The sequence below is a fragment of the Archocentrus centrarchus genome, chromosome 9 (genome assembly GCF_007364275.1).
Source record: "Archocentrus centrarchus isolate MPI-CPG fArcCen1 chromosome 9, fArcCen1, whole genome shotgun sequence".
In the NCBI taxonomy this organism is placed as follows: Eukaryota; Metazoa; Chordata; class Actinopteri; order Cichliformes; family Cichlidae; genus Archocentrus; species Archocentrus centrarchus.
The window spans coordinates 12321367-12342887 of NC_044354.1; the positions used below are offsets into that span (position 1 = coordinate 12321367).

Genomic DNA, 21521 nt, shown 5'->3' on the forward strand with positions numbered 1-21521 from the left:
CATTAAGAATCTTCCAAACACACACAAAAAAATAAACAGTTTCTTGAGCCACAATGTCCAAACTTGAGCAAAGAACTGAAGCATTTAAGTGGTTAAAAAAGAAAAAAATATATATATAGCAATTATCAAATCAAGAGCAGTGAAAAGATGTGGTGCTCACACCAAAACATTTAATTTAAATGGAAACCTTTAAAGTGTCTATTGAATCCTTTTATTAAGAAATGAAAATCAAATCAAATAAATCAGTAATCATTCATTAAATACACAAACTCTCTTTTTTTATTATTATTTACTTTGACAAATGGAATAAAGAGGATTAGCAAAAATCTCGTAACCAACCCAAACCAATCATTTAGTGGGGCTAAAAAAATAAATAAAAAAAAATATGTACCAACAGACTCTCAATTAAAAGTAGCTGAGTCCCTCAACAGTAAGTTATTTACAATACAAAAGTAGCACCGTACATTCACGGATAAAAGACTAAGATCAGAACAAGGTTTAAGTTATTTATTTTTTGCTTCAGTGTTATTTATGCTCAAATAAAACATTTACAAACTCCTATTATCTGAAAGATTGACTTGTCAGTTCCTTATATGTCTGAGGTTCAACTTAGCTTTGACTTTTTCATGCAGCGCCATTTTAGCTTTTCTCAAATGAAGCATGCGTAGGTGGCTGCAACCATGTACAATTACATCTAGATTACATCAGCTGTCAGACGAGGGCAGAGAGCCTCAGTGTTCATCCCACTTGACACAGATCGCATATAATGATGCGACACTGAACTGTTTCATGAACAAATGTTGCCCACCTTTAATTAAAACATATGTCAATCATTTTTAAGCATGTGAAACATGCATAATGAAACAAAAAAAAATGTAATTAGAGGAATTTCAAATCCCTGACTAAATAAAACATTACTATTTTAAATGTTGTCTAATTTCAGAAATATCCAGTAGAGTTTGTATTTCCAATATACCTGTCAAAATTAAATATTATTAATTAGGAAGGTGCAAAATTGTGTTGTGTCATAACTTTGAGTTGCCAGTTTTGTCTCCTCAACTCAGAACTTCAATTTCAAGGCAGTAAGTGGCAGCACTGTGTGTTTCTTACAGGTATTTATTTATACTGTATCACATACGCACATAAGAGGAGTACACCCACAGTGGTGCTCCTGTTTGCTGAGCAGAAATGCTCACCGAAATATTACCAGCAAAATGGAATTTGCTGGTAATTTGACTGTCTTCTCAAAAAGAATACATGTGTACCTGTCTCAACCTCAACTCCTGCAGAAATGCTTCAGAATAAAATTATTAAATACCACAAGTACAGGGAGTAGGCATAAGATTGAGAGAGTGAGACATTTTTAAGATCAGTCCAGGTGTGTGTGTGTGTGTGTGTGTGTGTGTGTGTGTCTGTCCATTTAATAAACATCAGTCAGTGTTGTAAGACAGCCCAGCGAGCCTGAGAGTTTAATAAAAAAAAAAAAAAAACAGCTAGCAAGTTATGACACATATACAAATACATGAACACATACACCCAAAGTCTGCGTGGGAAGAAATCAATGAAAACAAAGCACAGCTGAAACATGCTATAAACAACAGCAAAAAAAACAAGTCAGTAGGTCTTTACTTTTATAGCTGCACTGCTGAGTCACAACGAGAAGCCCCGCAATAAAAACTAAGTGAGGCTGGTGAGACACTGTAGGACAGACCATCTTTAATCTCTCATTCAAAACAGCTAAAGCCGTCACCCATTGACCTCATCAGCACCCCACTTAATTTTAAGCCTCTTTGGAAAGAGCCTTTCCTAAAAAGTAATATCTGATTATTTCCGCCAGCTGCTGACTCAATGGCTGGCAGTGAACAGTTGACCCTTGGACTTTTTTTTTTTTTTAAGCTATAGTGTAGCAGCTATTGGTGTGATAAGCAAAAGTGAAAAAAGTAAACAGAAATAACTTTGATCAAGTCAACATTTTTAAAGGTAATTTGCAAATACTGTTGTTCCATCATCTTAGAGAAGTTGCCATGAAGAGCGTCCAATGTTTCTATATTTTTTCTCAATATTATATCAGTACCCGAATGGCCTCTCATGTTTTCCTCCCCACACTGCAACTTTTTCATTTCACTCAATACTAAAATAATTTCCCTATAGAAAAAAGCTCTCTACGCACACACACACACACACACACACACACACACACACACACACACACACACACACACACACACACACAGTAACATACAGTAATACAAAGGAATAGACATTCCAAAAAGTCATGATTACCATAAGGGTATGAAATGGACACCGTAATAATGTCTGAGTATAACTTTTGGGAAAACAATTTCCAACCTATTCTACGTAATCTGACAAAGCAAAAAGTGATTTTTTTTTTCCCCCGTAAGACAAAGGCAAACAACCTTACATAAGACTGAACTGCAAGTCTGACACAACGCAGCATACACTAACTTTTATTTAAAGACTTTTTGGCATATCCACAACCACACATTGGAAATAATTTGGTAACATTCATCCAATCTACAGATACATTTTGTTTACAGATTTCATACTCACACTCAGGGGTTAAAGTAGGCTGGCAGGTTAATGCACATTATTATTGAATTTATTAATTTTTCATGTGCTGCAGCCTGGTGTTGCTTTCAGTGACGGCTTGGAGATTCTTGCTCAGTAATAAGAAAATGACAACATCTCACAGCCCCTTACACACTCAACACATCCTTTTTCCTTCTTCTTGTCCTTTATGGTGCAGCTGTAAAGTGCTGATTCCGGTACTTCAGCAGCTAGCTGAAGTAGAAGAGGAACGAGCACAACATTTAACAAAGTAACATTTTTAATTGCTAAGTAATTTCAAATGCAATTTTTCAAGCAGCTCAAGAAATTTCAGCAAAACAAACTGTTTCTGCACAGTTTGTGAACTAAATGTAGAACTGCTGTATTTCCCAGGGAGAGGAAAAATATGTTCATGTGCGACACACTGAGAAAGACAGAAGTGAGAGATGAGAGATTATTTCTAGAGGTAAGCACTGCTCAGCAAGGGAAATTTTATAAACTGGAAATTTAAATCTAACATGTGATATTTGCTCATTTGGAAAGGTGAGTTTGCTAAGCTAGGGTCTTGGTTTGTTAAGCAGTATTTTTGAGTAATGTTTTGTTTAACTGCCCTCTTTTACAGGCCCACTTGTTTCTTAAAATGTTTTTTTTTGTTGTTGCTTTTTAATTTTTGATCTCTTTTTCATCTATTTTTTGAGTAAAATAAAACCCACTATTTGAACAAGATGCTGTGTGTCCTTTGATGGGTCCCTCACAGACTGGTTAACAAAGAAAAAAAAAAAAAAAAACTATATCGACTGGTGCAGGATAATAGAATTTCGAGTCAGCTAACTGACGTTCAATTGTTGCCTGTCTGCTTTTAATGTTGGGCAATATAAGACACACACAGATGGAATTAATCATTTAGACCAGCACTGCAAACCACCAGCTACTATATCTTGCTTTACTTCCCCCTTTTGTCCTTTGAAGTTTGACTGAAGACAACAGCACAACTGCCACTGTTGTCTTTTTTCCTCATTCACTAAAGTTGCATAACCTTGGTCTAGATTTATTTAGATTAGCCTTATTTAAACAAGGTAAGTAGATTACATCTTAATTTCTGATGTCTTTAACCTGCAAATAAAGCTAATGAATCATACAAATTATACATCCCTCACTGGTCTACACTGGAGCCAGTTTAAATCCAGAGTTATAGCTAATGATAAGGAGATTAGATTTCTGTTTGGAGCCAGGCTGTTCCAAACAATCAAAGGAGTGTTGCTTTTGAGACTCTTAGCTTCCTCAGACCAAAACATACATTAGCTTATTGGAAACACTGACCAGTCCACAAATAGACCAGTGGCTACTGTAACTACTTAATTTCTAGTCTTGCATATATAGTTAGTCTTTTGTAATCAAATGGAAACATTAACTCCTTAACCACTGCAGAAACTCCAAATCCAGGTTAGTCAGGAACCACAGAGAGTAGAAGGAATAACACCAACAGCTGTCAATCAACAGTGAGACTTTATCCTATCTATAAAAGCAGTCATTTCCACACTTCCGCAAACTTTAAATGATTTTTTTTTTTTAAATGAGTCAATTGACTCCCTCTTTGAGTAAGTACAAATTTGAACTAAGATATCTAATGTTAGTTATCTTACCCTTGAGCAAATGAAAGTATTTTAGCTCATTTTTGATGGATTCAGCTGCGAGCACGTTTTTCCACACTATTTATATAAGATATAAGGTATATTGCATTTCTTTAAAAAGCTAAAATGCAAAGCACTGTTCTAAATTTTGAGGATGTCTGCTGTCAGACTTTAAAGTTTCATTCGGGCATTTTTTTTGGCCCTGGACTTTATTTCCATATTGGCTGCAGCCCCAAGTGGCAGCTGCCGCTCCAATCATACCCTCAAAACAGGCCAAGTAATGCAAACTTCATAGCTCCAACATGACTGTAAATTGCAATGGAGTCACCTTCAACTTTTAGTATTTTGTTTAATCACATTACTTTTCTCTCTAAGAACTGTAATGAATTACTATCCCTGCAGTCCTTCCCATAATTGACATCCCTATATTCAAGTCACTGTTTTTATCCTTCCCTTCGATCATCTTTTTTCTCTCCTTGATCCCTAGCCTCTCTCACTCTCCCTCTATGATCACCCTTTTCCCTGAAGAACAAAAGATTTCATGAAGCAATATTTTTTTTCTCCCCAGCATAAAGTCATTATTCTCTCTCTCCTTTGTCTCCACTCTCCACCTACAAGTACCTTCCTACCTGGGTTCCTCTGGGGGGTGGGGGGGTGATCAAAAAAAATGCTGTGTGCATGGATAATTCTGGAAAATAACAATGTGATATTTCATCCGCATGCACGCACACACAAACACACTCACTGGACACAGAAAACGTGCCCTGTCAGCAAAGTACTGCCCATATTCATTAGCCACTTAGAATGCTGTGTTCAAATGAATCAAAGTAAACTGCTTACACGTAATCTTGTCACCCGCAGAGTAAAATATATCAGGTCTGTTATTACATTGGTGTGGAGCCAAAATGAGAGAGTGGCCTTGCGGTACCATATGGGCGTCTATTGTACAGAGTATGTCTGTGCATTCACAAGTTTGTACCTAACATACACAATAAATGCTAATAGAATAAGTTGCTGTCGTTTCTGTGCATTATTTTCTGCACTTGGGTGTTATATACTTGTTTTTCATATGCCTGCAAAGGGAATGGTAACAGCAGTAAATTACATAACGTCTATAGCAAGAAAATAGGCAACCAAAAGTGGTGGGGTTTTTTTTTGTTTTTTACACCACACACTAAATCCCCCTTTTTATTTTTTTTTTCACTGCATCCTACAGAATTACAATGTACTCTTTTAAAACAGATCTCTGCAAGAGTGTGTTTGTGTACATGGACATGTGCAAAATGCAGACATAAGCCTAGGAGGTAAAAATTTGCACTGGTGATTATAGTAATTATGGTTTCAGGTTTTTGGATATTCCTTTAGATGGACCACTAGATTACCAGGCAGTTTTGGCAAAGAAAGAGGGAGAGCAGGGAAAAGAAAAGAGTTACTGTTGGGGGTGATGTAAGGAGGGGATGGACTGAGTGCGCAAGAGAGAGAAGAAAACTTTCAGAAAACAGGGAGAAGGAGAGCAAGAGCAAAACAGAGAGAGAGCAACAAAAGGGAGCAAAGAGAGAATGTAGTGGTGAAAGATACGGAGACGAGAGACAAATCCTTCAGGCAGCTTCCAAACACTACTCGGCCTGCTTGCTCGCTCCCTCCTCCTTGCTCTCGTTCCCCCCTACTCTCCTTCCACACTCAACCAAGAGTTGAATGGGCTTTTACAGTGCGGCTTTGTTTCCTATGAAAAAGGAGCACGAATGTCAAATCCTCAAAAAAGGGGAAAAAAATGAAAGAGAACACGTTCTTAGCATGTTCTTTTACTTCCTTTTTCTAATCCATCTCACACTTTCACCATTTCTCCATTTCCCTGTGTTTCTCCTTTCTTTTTCCTCCCTCACCCTCACACTCTCAATATAGGACAATGCACATAACAAGCTTTCAGCGGAGACAAAAAGGACCCAGGACCCAGCCTCGTGGACCCCCTGTCGCGGCACGTCGTCTTTTCTCAATGGCAGCTTAATTACATATTCATGGCAACACAAATAAGAGTCTCTTGCTCCAACACACAAACACACCACTTGGCCAAAACACCCAGCACCCATCTGCTGATCGTGTGTCTGCCCTCGAGAAACTGTTCTTCCAAAAGAGAGCACACATATGTAGAAGTGTGTCGCATCATATTTGTGTGTTTAAGGAGGGACACTTGTGTAATGTAGCCACACATAAGTTTCAGCACTGCAGGCATCTGTGATAATAAAAAAAAATGAGACATGCAGCTCTAATTTGCAGTCTTTAATAAAGGCACCAAAAGCAAAAAAGTCTGAAAATGCAGCAGACTGTAGCTTTGGCGTGAATCCAAACAAAGTGTCAAAGACAGACACAAGAAGGGGCAAAAGGATTAGGCTGAAGAGGCAGAAGTTGCCCCCCAACCCCCCAGCAAGATGAAACAAAGGTGTCTCCTCTAATCGCTTGTCTCCAATAAGCAGAACTTGCTGCTTGTTGTTTCTGAAGCAAATAAACCAGCCCGCGCTATTTACTAGAGGTTTTACAGTATCAAATAAAAAAGAATATATAGACCATGAAAAGCCTAGGCTGCCGGCTGCAGACAGAGGCATGGCCTTAAAACAAAGAGGTACAGGATAAGATTTCAATGAAGAGCAGCTGGCATGGTGTAGAGCTCCATTTCTCTACCTGTCTCTTTCCTTCCTTTCAATTCCATTTATCTGTACTGGACCCGTAGGAGTGTGTGTGTGTGTGTGTGTGTGTGTGTGTGTGTATGTGTGTGTGTGTGTGTGTGTGTGTGGTCACAGAAACTCATCAGTCTGCCAGAGGGAGGGCGAGAGTTTGCCCACACACACACACACACACACACACACACACACACACACACACCACACAAAACATACAAAAATGTCCTGCTGTTTGTGGGCCCTGTTCGGAAGCACAACAATATGTCCACTGTTTTGGCTACACTCTAATTAAACAGTGTAAATCTAAGTAGGGAAAGATGCTGAGTGGTGAGAGACAGCAGCAGCAGGGGAAAAAAATAATAAAAAATGACAAAGATTTACAAGGCAAACAGTATGTCAGAGGCAGCAGATGGGAAAGAGGAAAGCAGGACAGAGAAGAGGAGAAATGGGGACATATGAAAAGAGGGAAGAACTGAGACAATGGACATCAGCACAGAAATCTGTGACCCGGCACAGGAGCAGGGATTCACCAAGTCCAACTGCTTACTATGGGGAAATGTTCAGATTCTTAAGCAGCAACTTAACAATTTTTCCTTTTTTTTAGCCTTACAAAACTAATTCTGTAGGATGTTTTGTTTACTGCGGTATTAAAGGTCTTTTTTTTCTGCCCAAGAAAATTTCACACTGTTTCTCAATGTATTTTTTTTCTCCATTGTTAGGGCATAATTAACAGATTTTAAAGATAAAAACACTCAAACAGGCTTATAATTTTTCACAGTGTGGGATTCCATGGGGCCAGTGGGAACTATATAGTAGGCCATTGATTGGGAACAAACGGCGTTTTCTCAGTACAACCACCCTACACACAGAGAACACACAGGCACAGACGCAGCTAACAAAAACAAAAAGCCTGGAAATGAGAGCACCAAATGAGGCCTTAGGTTTCGCAGGCCATGAAAAATTCATAATTCCAGATCTTTACATGAAACTCTAGAAGGAATTAGGCCTAGCAGCAGGAGACGCTGGGAATCGGCTTCAGAATATTTCGCTTTCTCATTTTCGTCTTTTCTGTAGCTCAGGCTGTCTCTCTAGTAAACATGTGCACGCTCAGACACACACACACACACACACACACACACACACACACACACACACACACACACACACACACACACACACACACACACACACACACACAGTTGAACACAAGCGCACACAGGGATGCATTCTTATGTTCCATCCTGGGTTTTCCCCTGTGGAGAGTAAGATACTAAATGGTGCAAGTGGTGTCTGGCGTGACGCAGTTTGTCGACACAGCCTTTTGAAAACCGCACTTCTTCAGAAAGACATATTTCTTGTCTCCTTTCCTCAAAGAAAAACATGCCTGAAAAGTTCTCTGCTGCTGCACAAACAACTCAAGCTCAGGCTCTTGATTCTTGAAATAGGTTGAGCTGTAATTGCTGTGTGTTGATGTGCTGAAGTGTATATATATATATATATATATATATATATATATATATATATATAGATGCACAGGACTGTAGGTGGACAGCATTTTCACAGTCCAACATAAAAATGTACTCAGTGAATAGATGAACAACCAAGGCCACAGGCAAGCAGGAAAAAAAAGTCAGTAAAACCCATTCAGCACTGAGGACACTGACTGAAAGGACAGAGATGGAGAAAAGGTGGGTGGAAAAAAAAAATGTCTCATCACTGGTCACACTTAAAGTGAGAGACTATGAAATGCACGGATGACTAAGCAAGGATAAGAAAGAGAAAAAAAAAGCAGAAAGGGCAAGGGAAATCTGCCATCAGTAGGCTACTGCTAGCAGCAGGAGGGTCTTCTATACAAAACAACCCCAGACACAGTCAAAGACTTCCTTTCACACACTTGCATGAACGCCTGTCCGCGCACACGAACCATGCACATAGAGTATGCCTTCTCTTTCACACGCACACATATACAGCAAGATTTTTTTTTCAGTCAAACAATGTTGCATTTTGTGTGTGTGTGTGTGTGTGTGCGCGCACGCGCGCTCGCATGTGCACAACTGCATGTGCACAACTGCATATGGCAGTATGTGTGGAAGTCAGTCAGCTTGTCAAGTCCTAGTGGAGTGATCAAAGCTAGTACAAACCACCCAGAGAGATCGCCCTTCCTCATCCATTCATCCTTTTACTTTCTCACTCCATCTCTCTCACCCTCTGATGCAGAAACGCCAGCATATAATCCACACAGAATCCGGTCAACCAATTGCACAACGCTGGCTAGAGCAGCATAGCCAATCAAAGCGGCCTATTTAGTTCCAATAATCACCAGCTGTCCCCCTACAAGCACTGAGCCCTGGATGGCGGCACTACACCATAGGACAGGGACATAGCATAATGGGAGACAGCACGGGAGCGCTGGCAATATCATAATGCCGAATGTGCATACACACACACACACGCACACGCACACGCGATGAAACACCATATGAGCTCAGAACTCTGTGACAGTGCCAAGTTCACACAAACGCACAAACACACACACCCCGCAGGAGTTCTCTGAGACCAACCCCAACCTGCCAAGTTTATGAACGCACACAGCTCACAGGAGTCGTGTAAGCCCAACTTTACACTTCTGCACCGACGCATTCACATACATATGCAACTGCACACGGACAGCTCTCTGTAACTATAGAGCACAACATTAAAGAAAGTGAAAAAGCATCCTGAAATAGATGTGAGTGTTCAGTTTAAAGAAACATGTAAACTGAAACACAACATGCCACACAAATATGAGCATCTACAGTCAATACCTAGCAACCGAACTCTGCGATATGACATGACTGCAAAGCCATATGAAGCAGAAATGTTTAAACAGCACAAAAAGTTGAATTGTTGAACCTAGTTACACAGCACCTGTGATTACACAGTCACTGTGATTAAAAAAAAAAAAAAAAAAGTAGACTTTTGAGATTTTGTACAGCAATCTTGACACCCATTCATTCCAGATCAAATGTAAGAGGGCTTAGCTAATGGCTTTAAAAAGGCACAACTACTTGCACTCAAGCCGGCATGAGAGGATTTCAACTAACACTCTCCTCTGATTGTACTGTATGTGCACATGTCACTGTGTGTGCAAGCGTATGTGTATTTGAGACTTTTTCACAGTTCAACACACTTTTTACAGTACTGCAAAGCTAGGCGAGAGACGTCTGCAGGCCAGATTAAATGACTAAGAGCTAAAAAGAAAAAGGAAAAAAAGTTCATAATTAAAAGCTTAGGGGAAAACTGAATGTGAAGTGAAATGACTTGGATTGAACCCTTTGTGTGGAATAAGTGTACTCAAAATGGATTTTTTTTTTTTTTAAATCTTCCCTCTATTTGAAGAACCTTGTGATTCATTATGATCAGATTTGAATCCAAAGCAGCACCAGCATTATTCCCACAAACACCATCATCCTGAACATCATTAGTCATGACCTCAAAAACAAACTATTAAACTTGCCAAACCGCATATTCCACAGTGGAGTAAAAACTAGAGGCAGCAACTGGCTATAGGACATTCAGTGACACATGAGAAGCAGTGGACAGCGGAACAGTTTGGCTAGAACAACTGGATGTTTTTTCCTATTCAAAGACCAAATGCACACTGAAATGGGGTTCGGGATTTGAAGGAGGTTTTCTCACACTGATACACAGAGACGATCAACTATGTACACTAAAAACAGCTAATGGGGTGACTGCTCTCACACAAGGAAACAACTTCAGAGACATGGGCTGGAGCAGAAAAGCAAAAACCAAAAAGAACAAACATAGCAGGCGAGTCAAATGAATGTGGAAGAGGAGAACCAGAGAAATATAAACCTTTTTTTTTTTAATGAGAGAAAAGTTACACCTTTCAGGAGTGTGAAAAGATGAGTTTCTTCTAACTAAAATACATCAACAGTTTAAGTTTCCAGTTATTAGATTTTACTATGAAAGTTAAATTGAGTCGCATATTGGTGCCAAGGTGCAATTTATCAGAGGTTTGTGAAACTCTACTCAAACCGTGTCCCTAAATTGCAATGTATTGATTTAACAGTAAACCAATGGAGAACAGTTATAATGAATGTTCGAAGCAGTTAGTGAAATGCTGTTCCCCAGGGCAACGAGAGAAAGGTGGCAGCAACATCATGTCCAATTACTACCCAAATTCAGCACAAAAACCTGAGGCTAATCTGTAATGTCAATACTAATTTATACACTGCATCCTGCTGTACACTATGACAGTTACTCTAGGCTATTCTTTAAGAGGTTTTCAAGTGGAATATTAGTTGTACGACAGAGGGTAAAGACTTACTGAAGTCTTGATAAGTCACTGTAAGATCATTGCTAAATAGAGGGTAAAAATCAACCACAAGTGGCTTTGAGAAGGTCAGCTTTAAAAAGCTGGTGAATTAAGCAGTGTTGTAAAACAGCAGAGGGGCTGGGCACTGAGTCTTTTGGAGGAACATTAACAGGGCACAAGTTCTCCCTGAAGAAGGTCAGCAAGAGTGCGCACGAGAGAAAGATGTGTCTGGTTTCAGCATTTCCATGAATCCCACATGGCTCATAGGGAATAAAAATAAATAAATACATCCAGTAGAATATCTGGTTAAAAGTTGGGCTGTTTACAGTGTACGACCCGCGACAGCCCCCACAAACACGACCAGCCATAGTGGGTGGCTGCTTGTCACTCTTCAGAAATATCACTTTAATATCCCTGTTATGCTTCACTTGGGGCGTATAGTTAACGCGGCTCTAATACTCAGCATCCAATCATCTTTACATCATATGTTGAGCTATCTTTGGATTCTGGTTAATCCCGCTGGGCTGACGATCTTCTGGCGTTATATCCGCACTCGCAACCGTGAGGTGTGCAGCCCATTTCTTCTGCCTGCTCCTGATTTCGTTCTGAGATCTGTGGACTATAATTGCCTTTAACCTTCTGGCGGCGCAGTGTTTCTGACTTCTGATCGGTCTTTGAATCGGAGCAATGGAGCGTCGTTAATCTTAGCGAAGTACTCTGCAATTAATGTACTAGTCGCCTAATCATAGATCCTCCAGCCCTGCCCTTCACGCTTTTCACATTAATGTAACTGCATCTGCACCGAGTTCATTTGCCCGTTTGTAATGAAACAGAACTGGCAGAAAATCACTGCAATACTCTGTTCCGACTGTAACCCGAAGTCCCACAGTGCTCCTCATGAGTTTTGTAATTTTCCTATTTTTCTGGTTCTCAGTAGCAGGTCAAGTGTACGTCTCCCCATGTGTTAAGTCGTATTTAATTTTTTTTTTTTTTTTTTTTTTTTTATACAGTGAGCTATTATTTTCGGTCTTATTTAGCCGATTAGTCGTATTTCCCAGGGACAAAAAAAGTGGGCTTAGTTTTGCTCTTTCAGTTTAAACTACATACTTCAAGGGGGCAAAAAAAAAAAATGCACATACACAGTTTACGCATTAAGATGCTGTCCATATACTAACCTAGTCTTCAGCTTCAACTCAATTTAAATGGAAATATGGTAAAAGTATACCTCCTTGGCGAGGGGATACTTCTCTCGGTCTAACTGGCATGCCGCCCATACCACTTAAACGCATCTCGGCAATGAAGGAGAAGGCCCAACACTTTCAAACGTGCAAGGTGTAATTAAAGCGTTTGACAGAAGACGCACTCTCACGCCTTACCTTGAGCGACTCCTGTGTGTATTAGCACCAGGACAATCAGGATCCTCGGCGTGGCGCTCATTCTCACCAGGCTCGAACCCCCGAGTACTATTCCACTTCTCTGTCCACTTTTACCCATTACAGGCAACGCGTAATACACATAAACACACAAAACTCCTCCGTCCACGGTGGATGAAATAAGACCCCCCCCACCCCCCCTCCACAACAGGATCTGCTGGTTAATCAAACGAGTCCAAAACCAAAGCGGCTGGGGTATAACTTCTAGTCCCGATGTCTAAGTCCGTCTCAAAAGGCGCAGGGTGAGCTGTGATAGAAGAGGTGGAAACAACCGCGGGCTCCCGTCACTCGTGTCAGCGGCACTGCTGCCTTGCCACTAAGCTCTCTCCGTGCGTTCTCTCCTTCTCCACCGTCTCTGTTTACGCAGAGAGAAATGCCACCGCCCTCTGGCTACCATACGAGACTCTATTTCTCCCTCTCTTCTCTAATTTGCTTCCCTTTCCCCTCTTTCATGGACGCACACACAAAATAAGAATGAAAATAAAATCGCACCTAACGCGTTTGACTTTTTAATGACACCTCTGAACAGAGTTGTGTTCCCGGCAGGTGCGTACTCTCACTTCTAACGATATCACAGGCTTAAAAGAACCTTTATTTCCTCCTAGATACTTAAAGAAAGGAGGGAGGGAGTTGTTTAACTTTTCTGCTTTCTTAGATTTTTTTTTTTTTTTTACTATCTATTGATTGCCCGTGTACAAGTTCGTGCGCATCCAGAATCTCGCAGTGTGGAGCAAAGCACGGATAGTGTTTCTCGAGAGCTGACCGACTAATGTCTGCCCCCTGACGGCCACGTCCGTTGGATCTGCATAAGGACGTAAATTGTGAGAGGTCTATTTCGATAGCAGTTTATTTTATTGTTGTTGGGTTAAACACCATAGATGAATTATGTAATAAAAGGTAAGAATAAATGTATCTCTGTGATTGTGCGCTATGCGCTTTTTACAGTGTTGTGACATCGAATTCAGTTGCTCGCCCAACTATTGTACATTTACTTCTTCATGGTGTGTATTATCTTAAGGCAGGTTACTAGGAACAAGTGATTACTTATTGTAGACATGAATACAGGAGTGCATTAAAAATGAATGCCTGAATGTAGGATTTTCAAAAGCAAAATGCCACTGCCAATAGATATGTTAGATAATAATGAACTTTCAAACAAAAATATGCAGTAGTAATAGCTACTTGAATTTTGCTCTGCAGACTTTAGTGTCACAATGATTACTTTTAAAAGGATGCATCCAAATTCTGCTTGTTCTTATACCATTTTGTCAAAAGTGCAACCAGATATCACATGAATCTTTCTTGATTAACTATTAAACATAACCAGTGTCACCTTAAAATGGTTGACTAGCAAAGGGAAACATGCTTAAGTCACTGACACACTCAAAATAAACTCTGTACACATCTGTATGTGTGTTTTCAGCACACACACATGCACTCTCACAGCTACCATAACTCTCGACAGTGTTGCTGCGCAGTCATTTGAGCGGCACAGCCTGGATCATGCATTGTAAATGGCAATAGTAAAATATGCGCTTGGTGCCATTTGTCACCACAGCAGCCTGCAGCTCAGTGACTACCAGTGGAAGTAGCTGCTACCCACAGGGACCTGTAAAAGCCTTTTTATTCTGCCACTTTATTGGGAATGGGAAAGCAATAAGTTACCCAAGAAACATATGGCACACTTAGATATGGATCAGGACTTACCCCAGCAACAGTCAGTAGGAAAGGGCTTTCACTGTTCCATGTGGCTGTTCAAGCCATTTATATTTTACATACTCATAGACTGCCACTGGCTTAAATGTAATATGTAAGCAGTGTATTATGGCAGTTTTGGCAGCACTTCAGTAAATCTGATAACTTTTGCCTCTTCCTGAAAATTTCCTTTTGGAACTCTCTCAGCCTTGTTTGTGAACATGTAAGTGGAGGCTGCCTGTAATATGGTTTTCTCTTTCAGCTCAAAGGACCCTATGACAAAAAGATGGGGAATGTAGCTCTCTCTCTGAGGACATTTCCCTGAATCTTTTTACCACTTTTCTGCCCCTCTCTCGCCACCACTGTGTGAAGCTGAAGGTGTGTGTTTATGCATGTAACTTCTGAGCCATAAGGCCGGTTTTTAAAAATGAGGTACCACTAGATTCCTTCAGTCAAGCCAAGTTAAAAGCATTCTATGATGTCAGGTTTCCTCTTATTGGATTCTCTATTATATTATTTAATGAAATTATGTCAATAAGTATATTAATTCACAGTATAAGTATTTTAACAGCCCTCTTTTCACCCCATGCCTTACCAAAACTATCAAAGATGATCCTTAGATGAAGCTTTCCTAAAATTAATATGAATTTCTGATTTTTAGTTTTAGTTGGTCACAGCCACCTCAAAACATAAAGTGAGGGCATATCTCAGAAATACTTTGGGTTTCTAATCAAACTGATGTTGGCACATTGACTCAGGATCCCATTTTCAGGAGACTCGGGAAAAAAAATGCAGTCAACATTCGGCCTATAGGGGGCGCAGCAATAACCAAAAATAACCAAAGATTCAGTTTAGCCCTCTATTGCTGCTTGTACTATATTTTGTGACTGTTATTTCACTTTATGAATAACTCTTCCACTTAAGATGAAAGAATTAAGACCCTGCGTGCGTGTGTGTGTGTGTGTGTGTGTGTGTGTGTGTGTGTGTGTGTGTGTCTCGTCAGCCTCAGGGCCTAAATCTGTAGCTCCTACAGGACTTTGTCGCATTGTCCCGTCTCTCTTTTTCTTTGAATGAGAGCCTCATCAAAGACAATCCAACATCACTATATTCATGTTTTTCATCATTACAGAACTAACAATACTGTGTCTAGAAAGTTGAAGACATTTCCCATTGGTTGCCTGTGCCTGTAACCCACAGCATCAAAGAGGCTGCAATAATGAGAGAGGGTGACAGTGCTGAAGAAGACTGGAGATGATATCTCGATAATCCAGAGGAGAGACTGAAAAAAAAAAAAAAAAAGGTGCTTTACTATATACAGCACTCAAAAATCATTAGTACTGTTTTTAGTGTTGGATTGATATTTGCAATTTTCTGATTAGTACCAGGCATTTTCAGCATGCATATTTTTTCATGCTTCTAAAGAAAAAGGTTCCCATTTTAGGGGCTACTTAATTGTCTTTGCTGCTAAGCGTTAGATGAACAGACTGATAAGACACATATCTGGCCAAATGCAGTATCTCCTTGGAGTCTTGTTGTCACTATAAGGTTGCCTGGCAACTAAAGAAGACTATAAAATAGTTCCTGTAAAACAACAACCTGAGGTCTATGTAGTTCTGTACAATCAACAAATACTGCTAGTGGTTAGGCTCTGTTATCTTTTCAGAGTAGCTGGTTTCTGGTCTTCATGCTATGATAAGCTAGCAGGCTATTGAGTAATTTTCCTGAAAATGAAGCAGTATTATTTACATTTCAACTTTTAAAAAAAAGAAAAAAGTATATCTGTTACATGATTCGGTTGCATGTGCCATGTCTGGGATAAGTAAAGTGAAATTAATCAGTCATCTTGTGGAGTTGTTTGGAGTTGTGAAACAACATTCCAAGCCCCTCCCCCAAAACCTTGCAGACATTGGAATGGGGGGGGGGGGGGGGGGGGGGGGTGTGGAGCTGGTGGGATTGTTCATCTTTGGATTTTGAAACTTTATGAAACTGGGAATTGATTCTTCAAGCTCACTTCATGTCATTGATAATGTAGCGTGCAAACATTTTTACTCTACATACATAAGGAAAAAGAGCCTGATGTCTAATCTTCTCTGTTGGTTTAGATGTCAGGCGCATGAGAGCATTTGCACGAAAGCTCATGGTAAATGTGTAAGAAGAAAGTATTGGATGGGATTATAGACATAGGAACTAATAATACGTGAGCAGAAACTGCTTATTTCATTATGGCTTTAGGAAAGAAATCCAAGGTTCTGCACTTTCCACCAGCTGCAGACGGTTCGTGATGAGCAGCCAACAACCAGCATGCAGCTTATGAACATTTCAGTTTGAGTGATAATATTGACATGTGTTCAAGCACATGATCAATAGAGGGTCATAACCACCTCCAGGGGACTACGCCCACAGGGGTTTAAATACCTGGGTCTCTCCACCATTTGGTTGAGAACTGAAGAAGCCTTTCGGATGAGAGGTGAAACGTCTTCAAGAAACAAAAAGAAGTCCAGTCGCCTTTTTCAAGCTCCAGAGACTATTGACTGTGAGCTTTCATCTTTCAACCAGTCTAGTTTTTCTTGGGTAGAGCATGGTGTTTACTTGTTTTCTCTCATAATATAATAAGCCACAGAAACTAGGGAGGGTCTTTTTTGAGAATCCTTTTTCAAAAACCAACCCATGCCAACTATTGACAATTTCTAGCTCACTAATTGAAGATACTGAAAGAGAAACTCAATTCCTTGAACAATTAAACTTGTAATAAGCTCTGTGCAACTCTTACACTTCATTTTTCTACCTATAGAGTTATAGCTAACGTGCTGTCGTGAGTGCCATTGCCTGTGCTGTTTCCATTGTATGTTACAATCGAGAGCAGGCCCCCACGAGGGTGACTCAGTATAATCTCTTTAAGCAGTTACATAATGGCCCCCAGTTCATGTTTTAATCAGCGAATAGATGGCTGCGCCCAGGGATGAATAATCACATCTATAACTTTCTAATCTAATATCCAGCTACATTCAAGTGGATTAGCGAGGAGCGGCAAGGGAAAGGAGGGGTGCAGGTGGTACACCTAGATGTGAGTGTTTGCAGAAGGATTTATTTTTTTGTGTTATTTGGATACAGAGATAATTAGATTGAGAAATTGCTTATGTGTATTCTCCAACTGTCACTAGACAAACCCACTGACCGTAATTTCAGACCTTTCAGATCACTTTTGATTTTAGTTTTTTTTTCTTTTTCTTTTTTTTGGCAGGTTGCTCGGTGATGCGTACTGACAGTCTCATTGCTTAGATGGCTCTGTGTGCCTCAAACACTGAGTGCAACATCACCGTAGGAATTTACAAAAGTGAATGAAGAAGCCCTTCCAGACAGACAGGTGGACAGATATACAGACAGCGCATCAGCCATCAAATTGAATTGTTTCCTGTCTCTCACACACACACAAACACACGGAAGCACTGACTCACAAAATACCAAATACTGTGGCTACAATAGATGAAATTGAAAATCTCATTCAGCATGTGACCTCATAGGCAGTAAACGGTGTATAACACATTTATCATGGAAATGTTGCTGTTTGTATTTATGTTTGTTTACATGGCTGCAATCTGAAAGAACAGCCATTACTGAACCAAGCACGAGGAGAGTCAATGCGATATTCATTTCCTGATTGGAAGTCATATTCTTTTCATCTTCATCATGCTGTGACATGAGCCCAATGCATCTTATTTCTTTTGTCATAATTAAACACAATGGCCAATACAAGTCTTCCAGCTCAGCAAGAACAAGTCAAAGGGTCGATCCACTTTGAAAGCAGGCTTGTATATGAAAGAAGGAGAATACTAAAGAGGAAAAATACTGTTTAATTAAATGAGGAAAAAAGTAATGTCGGAAAAAGAAAGGACAGAATGAAAAGATGAAGTCAGTGTTATTGAAAGAACAAGTGACCCTCTATAGTAATGTTAATGTTAATGTATGTCTTTTGTCTAAAGACTTTTTTAGACTTCAAATGAGATTTTTTTTTTTTTTTTTTCAGCTTATGTGTGTAGCATGAGCACTCAGGAATGCACGGACATGTGACGGTGTACATTCTTGCTGCTTTCAGTAATACATAAATGAACATAATCTGCAGTGTGTAATGTAATTGTGCATTCATTGCTTTGTGAATTTTCTTTCATGGTTGTGCATACACACAGGATTTTTTTTTTTTCGTAACAAACTATGAAAGGAAAATAAAAAAATAAGAAAATCCTTCATCACGGCTGAATAGGATGAGGAAACTACAAGGGACATGACCATAGAAGATTTCCTCTGTGAACAATCTACCAGCTACTATACAAGAAATATTTTCTTCTTTAAAAAAACTGGCACATAACATCTATGGCTATAATGAAACCAGACTGAATTTAAATTGTCCACAGTGCAAGCACTAATGGAACAATGGGAGATGCCAATTTTGTTTGCGAGAAGCTACAGTGTTGGAAGTCTCTGCTGGAGACAGTTTTCTACTTTAATTAAAAGTTCGGATATAAATAGTGACTGTTTTGTCCTGATTTAGTTTTACAAGAGGACTGATACACTGATTAAATATGCAAACAAGTTTAAATCATTTAAGTCATTTACAGTCGTTTTAATGTTGAGAGCAAAAATACTAAAAGAGTCACAATACAAGTGGCACAGAAAGCAACAATGTCCCAGTGGGCCTGGGACTATGAGCCTGCATGTTTGAATATATTTTCTTCATGCCATGCCTGTTGCCACAATCATATTTACATATTTGGGTGGCTGTGGAGGCAGAGCAGGTTGGTGGTTTGATTTTCCCATGTCCACGAGCAAGATACAGAAGACGAAAAGTGCTCCACTGGCATCTGACTGTGTGTGTGATAGAAAGCACTTAAAGAAGTAGAATATGCACTATATGCCAAAAGTATTCGCTCACCCATCCAAATCACTGAATTCAGGTGTTCCAATCACTTCACACCTAGGACCTAATGAATCCAGTCGTGAAATTTTCTCACTACTAAATATTCCGCAGTCAACTGTTAGTGGTATTATAACAAAGTGGAGGTGACTGGGAACAACAGCAACTCAGCCGAGAAGTGGGTAGACCACTTAAGATCACAGAGCAGGGTCAGAAGATGCTGAGCTGCATAGTGCGCAGAGGTCGCCACCTTTCTGCAGAGTCAATCACGGCAGACCTCCAAACTTCATGTGGCTTTCAGATTAGCTCAAGAACATTGCGTAGAGAGCTTCATGGGTTTCTATGGCTGAGCAGCTGCATCTAAGCCTTACATCACCAAGCACGATGCAAAATGTTGGATCTAGTGGTGTAAAGCACACTGCCACCGGACTCTAGAGCAGTGGAAACGTGTTCTTTGGAGTGACAAATCGCGCTTCTCCATCTGGCAATCTGATGGACGAGTCTGGGTTTGGTGGTTGCTAGGAGAACGGTATTTGTCTGACTGTATTGGGCCAAATGAAGTTTAGTCAAAGGGGGATTATGGTGTAGGGTGGTTAGTTACAGTGAAAGGAACTTTTAATGCTTCAGCATTCTAAGACATTTCGGACCATTTTGTGCTCTCAACTTTGTGGGAACAGTTTGGGAATGGCCCCTTTCTTTTCCAACATGACCGCACACCAGTGCACAAAGCAAGGTCCATAAAGATATGGATGTGTCTTTGAGATGAATTAGAGTGAAGACTGCCAGCCAGGCCTTCTCGTCCAACATCAGTGTCTGACTTCACAATATTCTTCCTGAAGAACGGTCAAAAATTCCCATAACCACATTCCTAAATCTTGTGGAAAGCCTTCCCAGAAGAAATGAAGCTGTTGTAGTTGCAAAGAGTGGGCTGACATCATATTAAACACTGTGGATTAAGAATGGGATGTTACTCAAGTTCATATGTGTGGAGGCAGATTAGCAAATACTTGTAGCAATATAGTGTATCATTGTATGAATGGGTGAATAAGGCTTGTGGTAAAAAGAGTTTTGAGTGCTGAGTTACAGAGGAAAAACGCTACATAAGAAGCAGTACATTTATCAAGCTGGAAAAGTGTTGAAAATAATAATAAAAAAAAAACCTTTTTCAGATTAAGGAATACTTAAGGGATCAGCCAAATTCACAGTGTTGATACACAAATCAGTTCCTCAGTAACATCAGTACCACCAAAGACTCGATCTTGTTCCTTTGGTTTCTTTTATCAAAAGAAACAAGAAGACGAAGCAAAAAGGGATTCTGTTTGTGCTTGGAAGTTTTTGAAATCTCATTAGAAGACACAAAAGAATCATAGCCAAACAATGTTTTCTATCACACCTCAACCATTTGACAGATCCAGCTCTTTCATGCAAGAGGATGCCAGATTTTTACCATCTGCATCTACTCTCAGATCAGAATATACTGGCCTATCATTCATCAGTAGGTGGTCTAGCTCGACTGCAGAATCCACACTATGAAGAATTTTATTCCTAAACTACAAAGCCTAGACACAGTCTGTTAAGAAGCGCCAATAAAAAACTTTTATGATACTCAGATTTTTCATTTTATCAAAAAAGTATTACACATGGCTAACCAGTCAAATGCTGCAAATGTCATTCATATTCTCTACACAATTTTTTGCTTTGCCCCACAACTGATGATGTGGTCGTCTTCAACAGAGGCATTCATGCATCACTTCTTTTCTCGCAACATTTTGCCATTAAACAAATCTGTAGCACTCACCAGCTCAAAGAGTAAATGCTGTATGAATAGCATTGATCCTGATTACACAGCATTTAAAAACACAAAGCTTCAAATTCAAGCTTCAAATGATGTAACACGTGTTGCGGTACCAAAATATCATAGCAAGAGTTGCATCAGCAATATGGCCTTACTCTGCAATAGTGTTGCATCTACAGAAAAACATCCATATGTGTGCACACACATGTCTTACTCGGTGGTGCACACCACTAACAACAAGCAAAATGCTTCCAAGCTTTAAGTAGTTTTTAAATGGAAACAAAAGAGTGCATGTTAAGGGTTTAAATGCTGACACCACAACAGTGGTATAATTCAAGCATTTAACTTTGCTGTTTTAATTAAACGCAAAGTTAAAGACTCTGACTTTGTAAAAGTTATTGTGCTTTTAAATGTGGGCAAGTCGTTGCTATAATTAATCTAATCAAACAGAACAAAACAACTTCTGCTATAAATCAAATCCACACAGATCAACACGC

General features: G+C 39.8%; 1 protein-coding gene across 2 annotated transcripts in view; it reads right to left on the bottom strand.

Annotated features, from left to right (window-relative positions):
• Window positions 1–12732, bottom strand: part of unc5ca (unc-5 netrin receptor Ca) — a 200977-nt gene extending 188245 nt beyond the window's left edge. For both annotated transcript variants that reach the window (XM_030737330.1, XM_030737329.1), the window contains exon 1: window positions 12569–12732. In XM_030737330.1, coding sequence (XP_030593190.1) covers window positions 12569–12686 — 118 coding nt within the window. In that variant the 5' untranslated portion in view covers window positions 12687–12732. The remainder of the gene's footprint in view (window positions 1–12568) is intronic.
• Between the last annotated feature and the right edge of the window lie 8789 nt (window positions 12733–21521).